The 19594-nt window shown below is 41.3% G+C and overlaps 1 protein-coding gene across 1 annotated transcript in view; it reads right to left on the bottom strand.

Moving 5' to 3' along the window:
* The window catches only part of LOC108361703 (E3 ubiquitin-protein ligase hyd-like), a 113584-nt gene that overhangs the window by 42839 nt on the left and 51151 nt on the right, over window positions 1–19594 (bottom strand). The window contains exons 2-4 of the mRNA XM_017614406.1: window positions 15133–15333; window positions 14788–15073; window positions 14513–14730 (exon numbers count right to left, since the gene is read on the bottom strand). Coding sequence (XP_017469895.1) covers window positions 14513–14730; window positions 14788–15073; window positions 15133–15333 — 705 coding nt within the window. The remainder of the gene's footprint in view (window positions 1–14512; window positions 14731–14787; window positions 15074–15132; window positions 15334–19594) is intronic.

Raw genomic sequence — 19594 nt, 5'->3', positions numbered from 1 at the left:
GACAATGGGGAGACCGAGGACCAAGATGAAAGTGGCCCACTTGGAAAGACTTGGAGCGGTTGGAGCGCCAAGTGTGTCTGATCGGGACGATCAGACTTAGGTGGAGGGCAGTGTGGCGAATACTGCGGCAACACAAAGCGAACAACGAGAAATAGGCAGAATGTTCGAGGAATGACGTAGAATGTTCCACAAAGAGAAACGTCAAGTTGGATGAACACTGCGAACAGCGAGAGAAAGAGAATGAGCGATAAACTTCAGAATGTTCTAGAGTTGCCATAAGTGCCAGCGCAGGTATATAAGGGCGCCGCCACAGCGGAGTTGAGACAGTTACTAGTCAGCAATCTACAAGTAAAGTGAGCGGAGAAGTGAGTTGCGAATAAGCAAGCTATAAGTTTAATTGTGTTAACAAGTAGTAAAGCGTTGTTATTGCTTTAACAAGTATTGTAAAGTGTTTTTACTGTATTAGCAAGTATTGTAAATTGTTTGTTGTACAATAAAGTTAATTGTACTACAATTTGGTCATCGTTACCATTTATTTAACAATCCAGCGATACGAACCGAGAGATTTGGGAAATCCGGACGAGGTTTAAGGATAATCGTAAAAATAGGTATTTAGTCCTAAAAATAGAGTATAACTTATAAATATTATTCATTAAGTATATCTGGCCATAAACCAGCATTTATATTTCTCTATCATTTCTTTAGATATAAAACAATTTTTCTAAAATAAAGTATGCAATTTGTGCCCTTTTTGAAAAAAAATCATGGAACTTATTTCAAAACTAGTGGTCAGCAAGAAGCCCATTTTATATTTTTTTAAATTCACACGGCATGAAAAATTCAGTCTACTTATATTAAAAATACGTAGGAATGACAGCATAATAGACATTGTGGGTGTTGAAGGTTCTTTGAACTATAAACTGTAGTTCTTATATAGAGTCGCACTATTTTGTGTTTGAATCGTAGAAAACTCACGCAAACACCAATCGAAGAAAAATACACCACTTTTTGCTTTGGGGATTTTTTGTCAATTTCCTACAAAAAATGTGGCAAGCGTATTCTAAAATTACGAAGAAAAACAATCAACAGCCGAGCGTGATGTTACCTTGGTGAAATATGCAAGCAGACTGAATCGAAGTTCGCTGCTATGCTTCTGTATACGTATACGAACTGCGGCGCTGTCGTTGCTCGCGAGCAAAAATTGCCCAGCTCTGCTTTAGAGCTTTAAATTTGATCAAAAGTTGCGAAAATTCAACAAATTTCCAAAAATTATCAAAATTTCAAGCTTTTTAATCAAGTTGCTCCAAATTCTGCGTTGATTTTTGAGAATTTTTTGGTTAAGCGTGTTTCGCATTTTCTTCCATACAAAGTATGTTCTAAAAGTTTTCTATAGCAAAAGAAATTATGAAAAATCAACGCGAATTTTGAGCAACTTGAAACTTGCCCTTTTTATACTAAAATTGGACGGGTTTTAATACCCAAATTTTCTAAACATTTTGATTAAAAAACTTGAAATTTTGATAATTTTTTGAACTTTGATGAATTTTCGCAAGTTTTTCACAAATTTTGAAGTTTTGATTTATTTGGTTTACGGTACTGAATGAACCATGTTTTTATAAATAAATAATCAAAATTCAAAAACTGGCATAAATATGAACATGGCATTACTGTCTCTAATCGAGCTATCTAATCAGAATTTTGAGAGCATTTTTAGGTATCTACAAAGCCCATTCAATTTCTGTATAAAAACGTACAAGTTTCAAGTTGGTCAAAAGTCGTGTTGATTGTTCATAATTTATTTTACGGACGGTGTTGTGCATTTTCTTCAATATAGAAAACCTTTTTTGTTTCAATATAAAAAAAAAATTCTCAAAAATAACGCAAATTTTGAGCAATTTGATGGGCTGTAAACCTGCATCCCCAAAACAACACCTTCAGAAAATGGAATTATGAAAAATCAACGCGAATTTTGAGCAACTTGCAATTTGCCATTTTTTTCCAAAAATAGAAGCTAACTAACAAACAAAAAACAACAACCACAATAACCACGTGATCAAGTCTAAATAGCAGCAGAATAGCTGCCCTAGATTGTAGTTGGGGTTGGCATATGAAAAAGTGGAAACAGCGACAACAGTTTCTAGGGCGAAACATAGCGCAGTGGGTAGACCATTGACTTCGTACGCTGGGCTCGCTGTGTCGAATCCCAGTCAAGAAGTCTAGTAATATGTAGTTATCACCGAAATAGCAGCTGTAACTTCTGTTTTTTCCACAATAATTTTACATATAAAAAGACCTCAAGCTCAATAACCAACAATTTTTAAGAAAAAATCAAAACCGACTTTAATTCTCATATACAAATTTAAGAATACCATTCATTTCTTCATGGTCCGATGATCGAATCTCAACCAAATTAATATGGGACCACCTCTGACGTACCACCGTTCCTTTAAAAAAGAATTATAGAAATCCGCTAACGTGTTCCAAAGTTATGCGATAACAAACATAAAATATATATATATTCCGACGAAAGGATAGCCTCCTCCTTTTCAATTATATAAATCGGTTAACGTGGTCCAACGTTATGCGGTAACATACATAAAAAAATATTGCGACGAATTGATAACCTCCTCCTTTTTTTTGAAGCCGGTTAAAAAATGCAAAAATAATAAATATAAAAGTAATTTTTAAACAAAAAACAAAACCGACTTAAATTCTCATATAAAAATTTAAAATTATCGTACATTTCTTCATGATCCGATGATCGGATCTAAACCAAATTAATATGGCACACCTGTGAGGTAACACCTTTCCTTTAAAAAAAGAATTATAGAAATCGGTTAACGTGGACGATATATGCGAAAAAAAAATATTCGGACGAATTGATAATCCTTCTCCTTTTGTGAAGTTGGTTAAAAATATGGTAGCTACACTCCGTGTCATAATTAGGAGTGTTCGCTATGCAAAAAATTTGTACAAGTTGGTACCAATTGTTACCAAATCGTGTTCGTTTAGCCAAAAATCCAGTAAAATTTGCAAGGAGAGAGCACAATTTTGACATTTCATTTGGAGGGGAAGTTGCAAATTCGTGCTGGGAAAATTTTTGCCAGTAAGAATTTGCAAGCAGGATTGTGGCACACGGTTGCATTTTTGTAAAAATTTTGTTTATTTATTTATTTATTTACAAGAGAAACAATTATTAATAATTGTTGCACTTAGTTTGTCAAAAATTAATTTAAATCAACAAGTTGGTTAAATTTAAAATTTAACAATCTTGTTGCGATTTACTAATGAAAGAAGTATGTAAATATTTGTTTATTCTATTAATTTAATTAATTCCAAACATTTAAAAGGTACTCAGTATCGACACCACTGTCGATATAGGAAATCCGACAGTGACTTCCACAAAGAAATTGAAGCGTATGTTGAAGAAAGTCAGAATAATAAGAAATATACGTATAGGTCATGTTTTGTTTTCCACCTGAAATAATTTAAAAAATGTATTATGCTCGAAATGCAACCGTGGACGCCAGCTGGCAGTGAAGCTTGCAAATGTTTGCTAATTCCTATTCGCGCAAAACTTAGTAAATTTCTCTCTTTGGGAGAGTAAGGTACCTTATTTTGTTACTGGCTAATTCTTACTGGCAGTTGCATAGCGAACACTCCTATTACACTGTGAGACATATGGTAGGGGTCAGTGATCGGGAAGGGTTCAAACTACCGGGGAAAGTTATATCGGTAAAAAAGAAGTTATACGTGTCCCGGCATTTCGCTGGGCAAAAAATATTTTTTTTCTTCATACATTTTGCTACGAATCGTAGAAATAGTATGCTGCAATCCGAATCGTATTTTCGAACTTTCGAAATTCGTAACAATGGCATGCCTAAAAACGAACGAGTAAGCTTTTTTTTGTACGAAAACAATTCTGTGTCGGAGGGGAAATAAAAGTTGTAAATCGATGTGTGTTTGCAAGAAATATTGGGTGTTCATTTAAACAGATAAATTTGCCTTTCGCATATACGTATATTTTTATCCACAGCTTTATATAAACGAGCAAACAAGAATATTTGTTGCCCCTTATCGAGAAACTTGGGTCCGGTTTAGTTAATGTACAACGATTTTCGGTTGTTGTGTCCAATCAAAGGATTCACATTTTATTTAAGATAAATGTTTCAAATTTCCTACCACTAGCTTATTAATAAACTCGGTTTGCACTATGCACTTTTTTGCAAATTCCGATGTGGGTTCTGCGCAAAAATACTGTGGACGGCGTAGCCGGAGTGATATGCACAAGAAATGTTGTATACCTTTGACATGCGGAAGCCCCTCTTCTCCGGCATCACAGAAAGGAGAATTCTACTTAGTAAGGGTTATAATCCCTAAGCGCGGCCGAAGGCAGAAGCAAATGCAACAGGTGCTTGNCGGTTTGAGCAGTGGGACCACTCTCCCCACCTTCCAGATGTATGGGATGATGAGAGTGGCCATAGACAAGTTGAGGACCTCCGTTAGGTATGCTACCCCCGCAGGACCCAAATTTTGCAGCATCATCATGCATATTCCGTCGGGACCCATGGCTTTGGAGGCTTTCGCCTTCCCGATGGCCACCTGAACTTCACCGCAAGTGAAAGCAAGGGGGCACAGGTTGTGGATTTTTCATTTTTCGTAGCGTAGCTACGAATTACGAATTACGAAAATTCGGGTTCTAGAATAAGGGGGCGAATAAATCTAAGTTTCACACTCTGTGCCATATTTAAAAAAATTCAACAAACTTTCGTAAAAATATCGAGCTTTTTAATACGATTTCTTAGGAAGATTTTCAGCATGANTCCTAAGTGCGGTGTTCTGTGCAGTCTGTAGCTTCGTCCACTGCGTCCTATTAGTCACCGGCGACCACACTNCCATATTTAAAAAAATTCAACAAACTTTCGTAAAAATATCGAGCTTTTTAATACGATTTCTTAGGAAGATTTTCAGCATGAAGTTTTTTAGCCCACTCAATTTAAGTATAATAATGTGCAGCTTAGAAATAGCTACACCTTCAAACAAAAATAATTCCAGAAATCAACGGTAAGCCCTAGCTATTTCAAACTTGCACTTTATTATACTAACATTGAGTGGGCTACAAAACTGCACAGTCAAAATCTGTCTAATAAATCTAATTAAACCCCTTTACGAAAGTTTGTTGAATTTTTCAGAAATATTTCACATAAGGATTTATTTAGGTCTTTGTTAAAGAATAAATTTTATTTTTATAAGGACATAACTAAAATAAATAGCATAAATCGAAGACACTGGAGGTAGCGAAGACACTAAAGGGCTTGCTACTCCCGCATTACTGGAACCACCTGGCCCCAGCGATGTATCAGCATGGGTTCCGTAAAGTGCACTAAAGCGCTAAACAATCAGATAACACCTGCCCTAAACTGCAACCGCCCCTGTGAGAGAACCGTTCCAGTATCGTTGGATCTGTCAGACACTTGCTTGCAGCGGAGCCCTCGCCATGGCACTTCAGAAGGCATCTACACGAACTGACGGCCGGAGTCCATAGGTTCACAAAGCAACCTCTGGACCAGATAGCATATCAACAGGCCTTGAATGGCATTCACTGGTAGTCCCACCCCTATTGCGAGTGTCGACTAGTAGTAGATAAACGACTATTATTCGATTATCGCTTTCCATGGTATTGCGAATGTGGATTTCCCGTACAATAAGCGACTGTGAAAAGTTTTTAGTTGTTGTTGTAGCGACTACAAGAACCCCGCCCAGGTCGGTTAATATCTCAGTCGTTGTTGTCAAGTTCCACTAACGGCAGCCCTAAGAAGCGTACAGCCTGTTGTTGTTGTAGCGGCTACTAAGCCCCGCTCGGGTCAGTTCATCCGTCAACGTTGTCGTCCATTTCAGCTAGGGGGAGGCCAAGGAATTGTGCGACTTCCACCGGAGCTGTCCATAGGGACAGGGACGTCAGCTGAGTGGGGTTCTCAGGGCATGTGAAGAGGTGCCGAGAGTCTAGTGGCGACTCTCCACATTCCGGGCATTGGTTAGACACATCCTCATTGATTCTGCTCAGGCAAGAGTTTAGCCTGCTGCCATAGCCAGAGCGAAGTTGGGCTATTGTAGTGCGGGTCTCCCGAGGCAGACAAAGTTCTGTCCCGTCCACGTCCGGTGGTTGTGTGCCTAGAACGGCATTCACAGGGCGGGAGTCTACATAACTCGAGACTGATCCCCTGTGAATACCGTTCAGGGCCCGTCGGTAAGTTGACGGGTCCAGAGGTTGTTTAATAAACCTCTGGACTTCGTCCGTCAGTTCGTAGAGATGCATCCTGACGTGCCTTGGCGAGGGCTCTTCTGCAAGCAGCTGTTTTTTGGGATGACCATGTCTGTGGGTCCCCACAAGGAACTTCTTGCAGAGCATTGTATTATGCTCCTTGACTGGGAGCATCTGGGATTCGTTGTGTAGGTGGTGTTGGGGCGTCATCAGGAGGCATCCGGTCGCTGTTCATAGTGCCGTGTTCTGGCAAGTCTGTAGTTTCATCCACTGCATAGGCATAGTTTAGAACCGGCCGGCCAATCGCCTTGTATGTTGCCAACAACGTTTCTTTTTCTTTGCCCCAAGTGCTGCCGGACAGCGACTTGAGGACATTGTTGCGGTTCTGTACTTTGCTGACAATTGCGGTTGTATGCACCGAGAAGCAGAGCAGACTGTCGAAGGTAACTCCGAGAATTTTCGGGTTATTCACCGTCGGTATTGTTGAGCCATCAACGTGAATACCCAGTTACGGTCTGACCTCCTTCGTCCAGGTGTAAATAGGGTTGCCGAGGATTTCGCAGGGGATAGGGCAAGGCTCCTTGCAGTCTAGAAGCGAGAAAGTTCGGCGAGATAACCGTTTACTTTCGAGCACAACTCATCAATTCCATTCCCAGACGCCATGATCGAACAATCGTCAGCATAGGAGACAATATTGACACCCTTTGGTGGTTGAGGAAGCTTTGAAATGTAATAATTAAACAATAGTGGAGACAGGAAACCATCCTGTGGTACCCCTGTTTAATTTTACGTGGCTTGCTGGTTTTGTCTCAGAAAATTACTGACGAGTGTCGGCCACTCAGGTAATTCGCCGACCACCGTTTGAGTCCCTGTGGGAGTGAGGAGGCCTCTATATTTTCTAGTAGCGTTGAATGACTGACAGTGTCGAACGCCTTGGACAGGTCCTACGCTACTAGAATAGTTCTCTCACAGGGGCGGTTTCGTTTAAGGCCACGAGTTATCTGAGTGTTTATGGCGTTAAGTGTTGTTGTTGTGCTATGCACTTTACGGAACCCATGCTGATGCTTCGCTGGGGTCAGTTGGTTCGTACAGTACGGGAGTAGCAGGGCCCTTAGTGTCTTCGCTACCGGGGAGGGTTATCGGGCGATAAGACTCTCCTTTGTTGGCTGGTTTTCCCGGTTTGAGCAGTGGGACCACTCTCCCCGTCTTCTAGATGTCTGGAATGACGAGAGTGGCCATAGACAGGTTGAGGACCTCCTTAGGTACACTACTCCCGCAGGACCCAAATTTTTCAGCATCAACATGCATATTCCGTCGGGTCCAATGGCTTTGGAGGCTTCGCCTTCCCGATGGCTCCCCTTACCTCACCGCTGGTGAAAACAAGGGGCGCACTGGGTTTTGGCATTTTGTTGTTGTTGTTGTTGTTGTTGTTGTTGTTGTTGTTGTAGCTGCATACAAGTTCCCCAAAGAGTTTTTGGGGAGTGTTGCTGGAGTGACAGTCCTTGGTCAAATATAAATCTGGGTCGTTCCGGTTACGTAGACCCGACTGTCGTGGGAACGTTTGGCATTTTGTGCAGCCTTCTGGTCACTCGACGATTGGCTTTATCCACCGGAGGATGCAGAATGAACTGCCAGCTAAAATAACTCGCGCATCGCTCCGGGTCCGACAAATCGTGGTCACCAAAGTCTATTTCGACTCTGTCGTCACGCTTCGCCGGGTTGGACAACGACCTCACGGTTGACCAAAGCCTGCTCACACCAGAGGCGAAGTTGCAGGTCTTCAAATGCTCTTTCCATTTCTTCCGCTTATGTACTTTCACAAGTTGCCGAATCTCCGAATGGAGATCCCTGATACGGGGATTTCCGGGATCGGCCTGACGAAGGTTGTCGCTCTCATCGGTTAGAACAGCCGCTTCAGCAGAAAAGTTCGTACGTGGATCCTTAATACATCCTGCTGGGATGAAGCGAGCTACAGCAGCAGTGACAACCTTGCGGAATTTACGTTCACCTACGTGAACGTCGGTAAGTATGGGCAGTGCAGTGAAGGCGCCTTCAGTAACATACGCGAAGCCTTTCCAGTCAGCTTTGGAAAAGTTGATATAGGTCCGGTGATCCACGGAAGCAAAGTCGGCAGGTTTATCAATCGAGATGACTCTGGANCTCACAGGGGCGGTTTCGTTTAAGGCCACGAGTTATCTGAGTGTTTATGGCGTTAAGTGTTGTTGTTGTGCTATGCACTTTACGGAACCCATGCTGATGCTTCGCTGGGGTCAGTTGGTTCGTACAGTACGGGAGTAGCAGGGCCCTTAGTGTCTTCGCTACCGGGGAGGGTTATCGGGCGATAAGACTCTCCTTTGTTGGCTGGTTTTCCCGGTTTGAGCAGTGGGACCACTCTCCCCGTCTTCTAGATGTCTGGAATGACGAGAGTGGCCATAGACAGGTTGAGGACCTCCTTAGGTACACTACTCCCGCAGGACCCAAATTTTTCAGCATCAACATGCATATTCCGTCGGGTCCAATGGCTTTGGAGGCTTCGCCTTCCCGATGGCTCCCCTTACCTCACCGCTGGTGAAAACAAGGGGCGCACTGGGTTTTGGCATTTTGTTGTTGTTGTTGTTGTTGTTGTTGTTGTTGTTGTTGTAGCTGCATACAAGTTCCCCAAAGAGTTTTTGGGGAGTGTTGCTGGAGTGACAGTCCTTGGTCAAATATAAATCTGGGTCGTTCCGGTTACGTAGACCCGACTGTCGTGGGAACGTTTGGCATTTTGTGCAGCCTTCTGGTCACTCGACGATTGGCTTTATCCACCGGAGGATGCAGAATGAACTGCCAGCTAAAATAACTCGCGCATCGCTCCGGGTCCGACAAATCGTGGTCACCAAAGTCTATTTCGACTCTGTCGTCACGCTTCGCCGGGTTGGACAACGACCTCACGGTTGACCAAAGCCTGCTCACACCAGAGGCGAAGTTGCAGGTCTTCAAATGCTCTTTCCATTTCTTCCGCTTATGTACTTTCACAAGTTGCCGAATCTCCGAATGGAGATCCCTGATACGGGGATTTCCGGGATCGGCCTGACGAAGGTTGTCGCTCTCATCGGTTAGAACAGCCGCTTCAGCAGAAAAGTTCGTACGTGGATCCTTAATACATCCTGCTGGGATGAAGCGAGCTACAGCAGCAGTGACAACCTTGCGGAATTTACGTTCACCTACGTGAACGTCGGTAAGTATGGGCAGTGCAGTGAAGGCGCCTTCAGTAACATACGCGAAGCCTTTCCAGTCAGCTTTGGAAAAGTTGATATAGGTCCGGTGATCCACGGAAGCAAAGTCGGCAGGTTTATCAATCGAGATGACTCTGGACAGATGGTCTGATGCTAGGGTCAGCATAGGTCACCATGATACGCTGTTTATCAGACCAGCGCTGACAATTGTTAGATCTGGCGAGCTGCAGCAGCTGCCCATAATCCTGGTGGGTGCGTCGTCGTTCATTGTGCAGAATGTCGAATCGTCTATCTGCTCAGGCAGATGTATTTCCCTACGATCATTTGACAGGGTTGAGTGCCAAAGATCGTGGTGCGCGTTAAAGTCACCAACTACCATACGGTTTTCACCTCTGAGTAGCGCACCTATTTCAGGGTGTTATCCTGCCGGGCAGCTGGTGACAGGGGGTATGTATACGTTAAATATTTCGAGCTCAACATCGCCTGACTGGATAGCAATACCCTGACAATCTAGGATAGTATCCTTGTGGTCGATGTCTGCTTCAATAAGACGATACTTCACGGTGTGGTGCGTGATGAACGCTAAACCTCCACCATTGTCTCGCTCGCGATCTCGACGCTGCACTTTGTATCCGGCGCAATACAACAAGGATGAATTGCCGTGCAACTTCGTCTCTTGGACCGCATCTATTAATATTCCATGCCCTCCCGTAAAGACAGTTATCTCCTCGATCTTACTCTGGAGTCCGTTACAGTTAAATTGTAGCACCTTTGTGTGCCTTGGGAGACCAATTGCTATGTGTAGAGTTAAGGAGTTGTGTTGCCTGCCGGCTCCCTGCTGTATGTGCTGCAAAATGGGGTGCTGCCTTGTGGTGGTGGTTGCCGGTGTCGCGGCGGAGGTATGCGACTGGGCAGCACATCAGGGGCCCACATAGTCACTCGTTCAATCTCGCGTGTTGCGAAGTCCTGAGCATGCCCTAAAGAGACACCAGCCAAGGCAGGAGTTGCACTTGACTGATGTCACGTTACGGTATATTCTGGACTGACAACCAGAGCAGATTGTCGGAGGGACTAGGAGATGCCGGCGGAGGTGTGTGGGTGCTATTGTGTTCGTTTGCGGCACTGGACCTGACCGAGGTGGAGTTTGTATGCAGTCGTCTCTGGCATACGCAGCAGATGTATATTTCTGGCCCTGGGTTTGACTTTCTGCCAGCCCTGAGCAGAAGAATACGGAGCACATGTAGCCCCATTATCGAACAACGTTGGATTGATTTCGCCGACCTAAACGGCGTTAGATCGCCGAAACAACAGCCCTTGGTCGGGTAAAACCCGACTCGCTCCGGTACGTAGAACCGGCTGTCGTGGGAATGAAGCGTGCAGCCTCGATAGCTCGGTCCACAGGGACAAAGGCGTTAGGGTTGTCGGGTTTTCCGGGCATACGAAGAGATGTTTCGAGTCATGAGGTGTCACTCCGCATGCCGAACCCTCATTTGCTACATCTGCGTTCAGTCTGCTCAGGTTGGTAGTGGTTGTGCGCCTAGAACGGCAGTCACAGGTCTAGAGTCTACATAACTCGAGACTGACTCCCTGTGAATGCCGCTCAGGGCCTGTCGATAAGCTGACGGGTCCAGAGGTTGTTTAATGAACCTCTGGCCTTCGTCCGTCAGTTCGTAGATATGCCTCCTGACGTGCCTGGGCGAGGGCTCTTCTGCAAGCAGCTGCCCATTTGGGTGACCACGTCTATGGCTCCCAACAAGGAACTGCTTGCAGTGCATTGTATTAAGCTCCTTGATCGGGAGTAATTTTGACTCTTCGTGTAGGTGGTGTTCAGGCGACATCAGAAGGCATCCAGTCGCTGTCCGTAGCGCGGTGTTTTGCGTCGTCTGCAGCTTCATCCACTGCGTCCTACTAGTCCTCGGCGACCACACTGGTGCTGCGTAATTTAAAAAGTATTCGATAATCCAATAATAGTCGTTTATCTACTACTAGGCGACACTCGCAATAGTGGTGTCGGTCTCAAGTTACATGGGCTCCCGTCCTGTGAATGCATACAATGCAATGTTTTGGGCATACAACCACCTGACGTGGACGACGCAGACACCCCTATTCTGCAACTCTTTCGTATTCGGATTTTGCTACGCATCGTAGAAATAGTGTGCTGTAATCCGAATCGTATTTTTGAACTTTCGAAATTCGTAACAATGGCATGCTTACAAACGAACGAGTGAGCTTTTTTGCGCAATTTTGTACGAAAACAAGTCTGTGTCGGAGGCGAAATAAACGATGTAAAACGATGTGTGTTTGCAAGAAATATTGTTGGTGTTCATTTAAACAGATAAATTTACCTTTCGCATATACGTATATTTTTATCCACTGCTTTAATAAACGACCAAAAAAGAATCTTTGTTGCTTGGGTCCGGTTTAGTTATTTTTACAATGATTTTCGGTTGTTGTGTCCAAACGCATAGACCGAATCCAAAAACTTTAAGATACATGTGTAATTAAAGGATTCACATTTTATTTAAGATATATAAATGTTTCGAATTTTCTACCACTAGCTTATTAATAAACTCGGTTTGCACTATGCACTTTTTTGCAAATTTCGACGTGGGTTCTGCGCAAAAATACTGTGGACGGCGTAGCCGGAGTGATATGCACAAGAAATGTTGTATACCTTTGACATGCGGAAGCCCCTTTTCTCCGGCATCACAGAAAGGAGAATTCTACTTAGTAAGGGTTATAATCCCTAAGCGCGGCCGAAGGCAGAAGCAAGCGCAACAGGTGGTGGACCTAACAAAGTGCATGTTTTCAATGGCTTGGAAGAAGCTTTTATTGCATTAACTGGATTGAGAACCAGGGCTTCAGCAGGAGTTCTGGCTTTGGTTCTACAATTCAACCAGAAGCNTTCGTATTCGGATTTTGCTACGCATCGTAGAAATAGTGTGCTGTAATCCGAATCGTATTTTTGAACTTTCGAAATTCGTAACAATGGCATGCTTACAAACGAACGAGTGAGCTTTTTTGCGCAATTTTGTACGAAAACAAGTCTGTGTCGGAGGCGAAATAAACGATGTAAAACGATGTGTGTTTGCAAGAAATATTGTTGGTGTTCATTTAAACAGATAAATTTACCTTTCGCATATACGTATATTTTTATCCACTGCTTTAATAAACGACCAAAAAAGAATCTTTGTTGCTTGGGTCCGGTTTAGTTATTTTTACAATGATTTTCGGTTGTTGTGTCCAAACGCATAGACCGAATCCAAAAACTTTAAGATACATGTGTAATTAAAGGATTCACATTTTATTTAAGATATGNACAGATAAATTTACCTTTCGCATATACGTATATTTTTATCCACTGCTTTAATAAACGACCAAAAAAGAATCTTTGTTGCTTGGGTCCGGTTTAGTTATTTTTACAATGATTTTCGGTTGTTGTGTCCAAACGCATAGACCGAATCCAAAAACTTTAAGATACATGTGTAATTAAAGGATTCACATTTTATTTAAGATATGTAAATGTTTCGAATTTCCTACCACTAGCTTATTAATAAACTCGGTTTGCACTATGCACTTTTTTGCAAATTTCGACGTGGGTTCTGCGCAAAAATACTGTGGACGGCGTAGCCGGAGTGATATGCACAAGAAATGTTGTATACCTTTGACATGCGGAAGCCCCTTTTCTCCGGCATCACAGAAAGGAGAATTCTACTTAGTAAGGGTTATAATCCCTAAGCGCGGCCGAAGGCAGAAGCAAGCGCAACAGGTGGTGGACCTAACAAAGTGCATGTTTTCAATGGCTTGGAAGAAGCTTTTATTGCATTAACTGGATTGAGAACCAGGGCTTCAGCAGGAGTTCTGGCTTTGGTTCTACAATTCAACCAGAAGCGACATAGATGCGCTCATGGTTACTATGCCCGACAGCTCCGCATACCTTTGTGAATCCATTGCCATAGCGCCCTCTTACTCTGCTGCTATAATTGCAAATGCATCAGAATCCATAATTTTCCTCAATATATGTAAAATTAACCAATTTTACAATAAACAAGTACATGATGAGTGTTTTTTTTTTAAAATTCCTTTCCACTTTGTTTTCCTTCATTCAGCTATCTTCGAAAAACAACTGATAGCTGGCAATGCTGCAAATGTTTCCGCAAGAGTTGCAGCATGTGGATTTTTCGTTTTTCGTAGCGTAGTTACGAATTACGAATTACGAAAATTCGGGTTCTAGAATAAGGGGGAGAGCTTCGTATGCGTCGGGGGACTCGGAGCACAATAGCACAACTTCGCTCTGGTTACTGCAGCAGGTTAAACTCGTACCTGAGCAGTTTAGATGCAGATGTGCCCAAATCCGACATCTCTTCCCATGCCCACTAAACCCCACTCAACTAACGCCTCTTTGGACGGACCCTATAGACTTGCGACTCCCGTTAGTGGAGCTTGATGACGACGATTGAGGTACTAGCCGATCTGGGCGGGGTTGTTGTAGTCGCCACAATAATAATAACAACCACAAGATAAAATGTTAACGAGCCTGTCAGACGTGGCAATGCAATATATGTCCAAAAGGCTCTCAAATTGAGAAATTTCAGAAAGCAGTTGCATGAGCAGTCACACCTTGCATATAAAGTGCCTTTCGAAAGAGGTTTTTTATTTCCGAGATTGCTAGTGCAGCACGAGCAAGTGGAAATATATTTCCGAAATCGATTTGCGCTCTCTCAATTGCAGTCACATCTGGCAACTTTTATTTCTGAAACTGATTTCCGAAATGTGACAGAAATGTCTTTCTGGTTGTTCATACATCGAAGTAAAATTTCTCTTTCTCAATTTGATAACGAATGATGGAAATATTGCCAATCTGACACGCTCATTAAAACTTGTCAATATGTGGTGTGCTTATAATTATGACACGTGGTATATATTGGGTGGGGTACCATAAAGGTCACTATCTGCTTAATTGTCAGGCTGTTAATATAGCGAAGTGCTAGGCCTTTTTTTGCGTTTGTTTTGTACAAGGAGAAAATTTAGTTACTTGCGAATACTGGAATAGTTGCTGAATATTTCTTCGGAAAAAAGACCATCTGATGGATCTATTATCACACTGCTATTATCTCCATGAAATCCATTATCCAATAATGATATTAAATCTTCTGGAACATAGTTGTCTCCAGCGTCCTCAGTGTCTTCTGCTTCTTCGTCGTCTCGAGAAAGCAAATTGTTAACTGCCAAATTAACGTCCAAGTTAGTCCTCTAAAATACCAAATATGCTTATTTTTCTTTAGCATAAATATAAATACAAGAACATACCTGCAATTCTCGTATTATGAGATTTCTGCTTTTACCCTGAAGAACTACTTCCGCTTGTGATATTAATTCTTCAGGAACATAAGTTGCTGGTACAGTCACAATCGGACGGCTCGAGCCGCCACCGCCTATGATTACACCAGTGCTACGTGAGCCGGAACTCTGGCTTCCAGACCCAGATCTTCCAGTTGTGCGCATAAGTCGGGCTCTAGAACGTGCAAGTTGTCTTGACGACGATGTGGCAGCATTTTTTGAATTGTTAGAAACATTCGAGATATTGTTTGAGGGGCTGAAAATTAAAAGAAAAACAATTTAGTTAACTTTTAGTAGACTTTTGACAATACTCACTTTTTGTTGTTATCGATCCTATTTAAATCAATACGCTCTGAATTAATTGAAAAAGCTGCTCGAAATGCCTTTCCATCTTCCAAAAGTACTCCGATGTGACTTGGACCGATCACAATTTCCTTAACTGGTGTTTTAAGTTGTTCAAATACTCTCAGCGTGCCAACACCAAACCTGTTAATTTTGTCAGATACTTCTCGAAGCCTGTGGCAAATAAAATGTAAAAAAATTAAGAATTTAAGAATTCCAGGATAATTAAATGTATAAGAATTTCGCTATACCAAATTGACTATGGGACAATACTTTGAAATGTTTACTCGAGCAAAACCTCTTTTGTTTGGGACTAGAGAATGACTGGACATAAAAGTTCGGTTCGGAGTGGTTAAGCATCGGACAAAAACTGGCTAATAACGCTGTGCTCGAATCGGGAATTTTTTCTTAAACACCGATGAGTCACAATAATAATATGTGACCTGGTCTACGGAAAGGGGGCTTAGGTGTCAAAAAATCAATTTTCACTTTTTGGTTGATTCGTATGGAAGATGAGATGCTTTTTCACGTGGTGAAAAGCAGAAAATCCTAACTTGCTTAGAAGTGTACTAAAAATGTAGAGAAAGAAGAGTAAAAATACGACAAAATATAATTTATTGGTAATGAACAAAATACATTGAATTATAAGCTATAAACATGATTATACACTAGAAAAACGTATTATGGGCCAAAAATAATAATGCTGAGTAGTTTATGTATTTTTCTTTGTTGTCGTTTTCCTTGAGATCTTTTTACGTGTTGATCCTGAGGAAGATGGACCTGGTTCCTCGTCTGGTTTGAGAACATCTTCACTAGTTTTTGCCTTCCGTTTCTTCGATGGCAAATCTTTCGGCAATGGAGCCACAATATCTACTTTAGATATATCCGAAACTAAGCTGCGAATATTGTGATAGATGTACCACTGACGATGTGACTTAGTATCACTAAATCAAGTTCATTTTTCGACATCTCTAAACAATTGTTCCGCGTACTCTCGATCATTTCCCGTGGTATCAGTGTATGGCATTCATTATTACAACAATCTTTTGACAGAAATTTTGTTACCAGCTCCTCCTCCTTTACATCAACAACATACAGGTCCATCTTAACAAAAGTTTGTTCGGTATCATCTTCTGCCTGAGATACACATACTTCGTCTTCATCATCATCGCTCTCTTCATAGTTTTCATCATCGTTTTCATCATCCTTTTCATGGAAATATTGTCCGTATACGGCACTGAACTCCTCATCAACACTCATGTTTCATTTCATGCGAAATGCGAAGACGATAATCAACAGAAACAGTAAACGTCACTTCTTCAGTGTTACTTTTTTAAATGTTCCACACTAGCAACTTACACGATGAACTCTAATAATATTCCGACCAACAACAACACTTACTGGACCAACAACAACACTTACTGGACGTCCGGCGCGGAGAACAATTAACGAGATAATGAGAAACTGACGAAACGAGTTGCTTACTTTTAACAGCTTTTTCACAAACTAGTTTTCGCACGTAAGCTCCCTTTTCGTAGACCAGGTCACATATAATAATAATAATAACAGATTGAACCCGCAACTGAGGTAGGGCGTTTTAGAACTGGATTTTGAAATAGGGTGTTCTTTAAAAGTTTACTGAGATAGGGCGTTTTCGAACTGGCTACCGAGATAGGTCGATCTTCCACTCAGCAGTCGATATACAGTATCGGTCATATCAATAGCACCAATATTTCCAAGTTGTTGTTGTTGTTGTATCAGCATACGTTCCCCAAAGGGATTTTAGGGAGTGTTGCTGGAGTGACAGTCCTTGGCCAGATATAAATCTGGGTCGTTCCGGTGACGTAGACCCGACTGTCGTGGGAACGAACATTTCCAAGTGATATTGTGTTGGTGTAAAATACAGTTCATTCTCTAGCAAAAGCCATATAAACCCATCGTTTAGGCTATGCAGGAAACTAAGAAAAAATTCAACAAATTTTCATCTAAATTTCAAACTGGTTTCTCGAAGTGTTAGAATTTCTTTGAATATTCGAATGCAAGTCGTTTTTCGAGAGCCAAATCGTATCGAAAATTCACGCCATTGCCTAAAATTTCCAGCACTGTATAGTTTTCGACGATTTTCGTCGTTTACTTATTTCGGCACGACAGTAGACAATGCCAATGTTGTCAAGTCGTACAACTTAGCCTATTTTAGTACTTACGCAATGAGGCTGATAGTTTTATAACATATTAAATTTTTTGAAAAGGAGATGCTATTGATAAGACCGTAACTGTATATGCATATTGAATTTTTACTATACCTAAAATGGGCTACCGCTGTGGTGGAGTGGTTAGCAGTGTGCGCTACCCAGGGTTGGCAATGTTTTAAACACTTGTTTTTTAAAACATGTTTAAAACATATATACTTGTAAAAAACATCAATCGTATAATGAATAGTTATTGTACCTTTCAAGTTTTATTTGCAACATAATACCCATTATCGTATTGAAACTTGTTTAAATATAGGTGATTTTTTCCTATTGTTTTAATCAAGGTTTTAAGCACTTTACGTTTCTTAGTATACAGTTAGAAAATGCTCATGAAATTTTTATATTTCACTCTAGAAATATATTTCCTATGTACCAAATAATTGGTTAATCAACCTGAGACCATTTCAAATTTAAATGAGCTGAAAAAGTATTACCAGCTTCAGTTATCAAGGCAATGAACAGTGGCGATCAAAAATTAGTGAATGTATGACATCTTATTATTTACAGTAACATAACTTTTTTAATAAGCAGATTGCTTTGAAATTTTCTGCAATTGCCAATCCCCTCCTGACCACAGCCTAAAATTTTAAGATCTGGACTTTGAGCTGGCCAATGGATTAGGGGAAAATCTTGCTCAAGCAGCCGGCGGTGTCGAATCTTCTCAGAATGCTTTGGATCCCCATTCTGCTGGCAAACAACTCCTTCCTCAGGGTATGCGCTTTCCCATATTTATTTATTTATTTCGAGTCTATGATTTACAAAATCTTAGACTAAATAACAACATTTAATAAATAAAAATTTGCGAATAGAGTAAATGTTTTTTTTTTTTAATTCTATGCGATTAGCGAATATGTTGACATTATTGTCTTTACATAAAGCATTGAACTCACTCATTACCCTAATAACTGGTTGATTTAGCGCATATTTGGTTATACAAAAATCAATCGCTAACAAATCATGTTGACGAAGAATTCTCATTGGAGCATTGAGTTTAATGAGATCTAAAAGGGCAGGGCAGTCAATTGCTCCACTCAAAGCATTATGTAAGAACATTAGGCCAGAAATAATCCGTCTATTGCGAACTGTATGTAAGCTTATAAGTTTTCAACGCGAAATATATGGAGCAGAAGGGTTTTCAAACCTAATTTGAGCTAGACCGAATTTTACGCCCTTATTCTAGAACCCGAATTTTCGTAATTCGTAATTCGTGGCTACGCTACGAAAAATGAAAAATCCACAGGCTGCAACCCTTGCGGAAACATGTGCAGCATTGCCAGCTATGAGTTGTTTTTCGAAGATAGCTGAATGAAGGAAAACAAAGTGGAAAGGAATTAAAAAAACACTCATCATGTGCTTGTTTATTGTAAAATTGGTTAATTTTACATATTTTGAGGAAAATTATGGATTCTGATGTATTTGCAATTATAGCAGCAGAGTAGGGCGCTATGGCAATGGATTCACAAACGTATGCGGAGCTGTCGGGCATAGTAACGGGCGCATCTATGTCCGCTTTTGGTTGAATTGTTGAACCATAAGCCAGAACTCCTCCTATGCCTGAAGCTCTGGTTCTCAATCCAGTTAATGCAATAACACCTTTTTCCAAGCCATTGAAAACATGCACTATGTTAGGTCCACCACCTGTTGCGCTTACTTCTGCCTTCGGCCGCGCTTAAGGATTATAACCCTTACTAAGTAGAACTTTCCTTTCTGTGTTGCGGGGGGGAGGGGGGGGGGCTTCCGCATGTCAAAGGTATACAACATTTCATGTGCATATCACTCCGGCTACGCCGTCCACAGTATTTTTGCGCAGAACCCACGTCGAAATTTGCAAAAAAAAAAGTGCATAGTGCAAACAGAGTTTATTAATAAGCTAGTGGTAGGAAATTTTAAACATTTATCTTAAATAAAATGTGAATCCTTTGAAAACATGTGTATGTTAAAGTTTTTGGATTCGGGTTATGCGTTTGGATACAACAACCCAATATCGTTGTATATTAACTAAACCGGACCCAAGTTTCTCGATAAGGGGCAACAAATATTCTTTTTTGCTCGCTTATATAAAACAGTGGATAAAAATATACGTATATGCGAAAGGCAAATTTATCTGTTTAAATGAACACCACCAATATTTCTTGCAAACACACATCGATTTACATCTTTTATTTCGCCTCCGACACAGAATT

Source organism: Rhagoletis zephyria, unplaced genomic scaffold, assembly GCF_001687245.7.
Source record: "Rhagoletis zephyria isolate East Lansing unplaced genomic scaffold, Rhagoletis_zephyria_1.1 Rzeph_scaffold_00820, whole genome shotgun sequence".
NCBI classification, from domain to species: domain Eukaryota; kingdom Metazoa; phylum Arthropoda; class Insecta; order Diptera; family Tephritidae; genus Rhagoletis; species Rhagoletis zephyria.
Note: the sequence above shows the minus strand (reverse complement) of the source record. Positions and strands in the feature narration are given on the sequence as shown.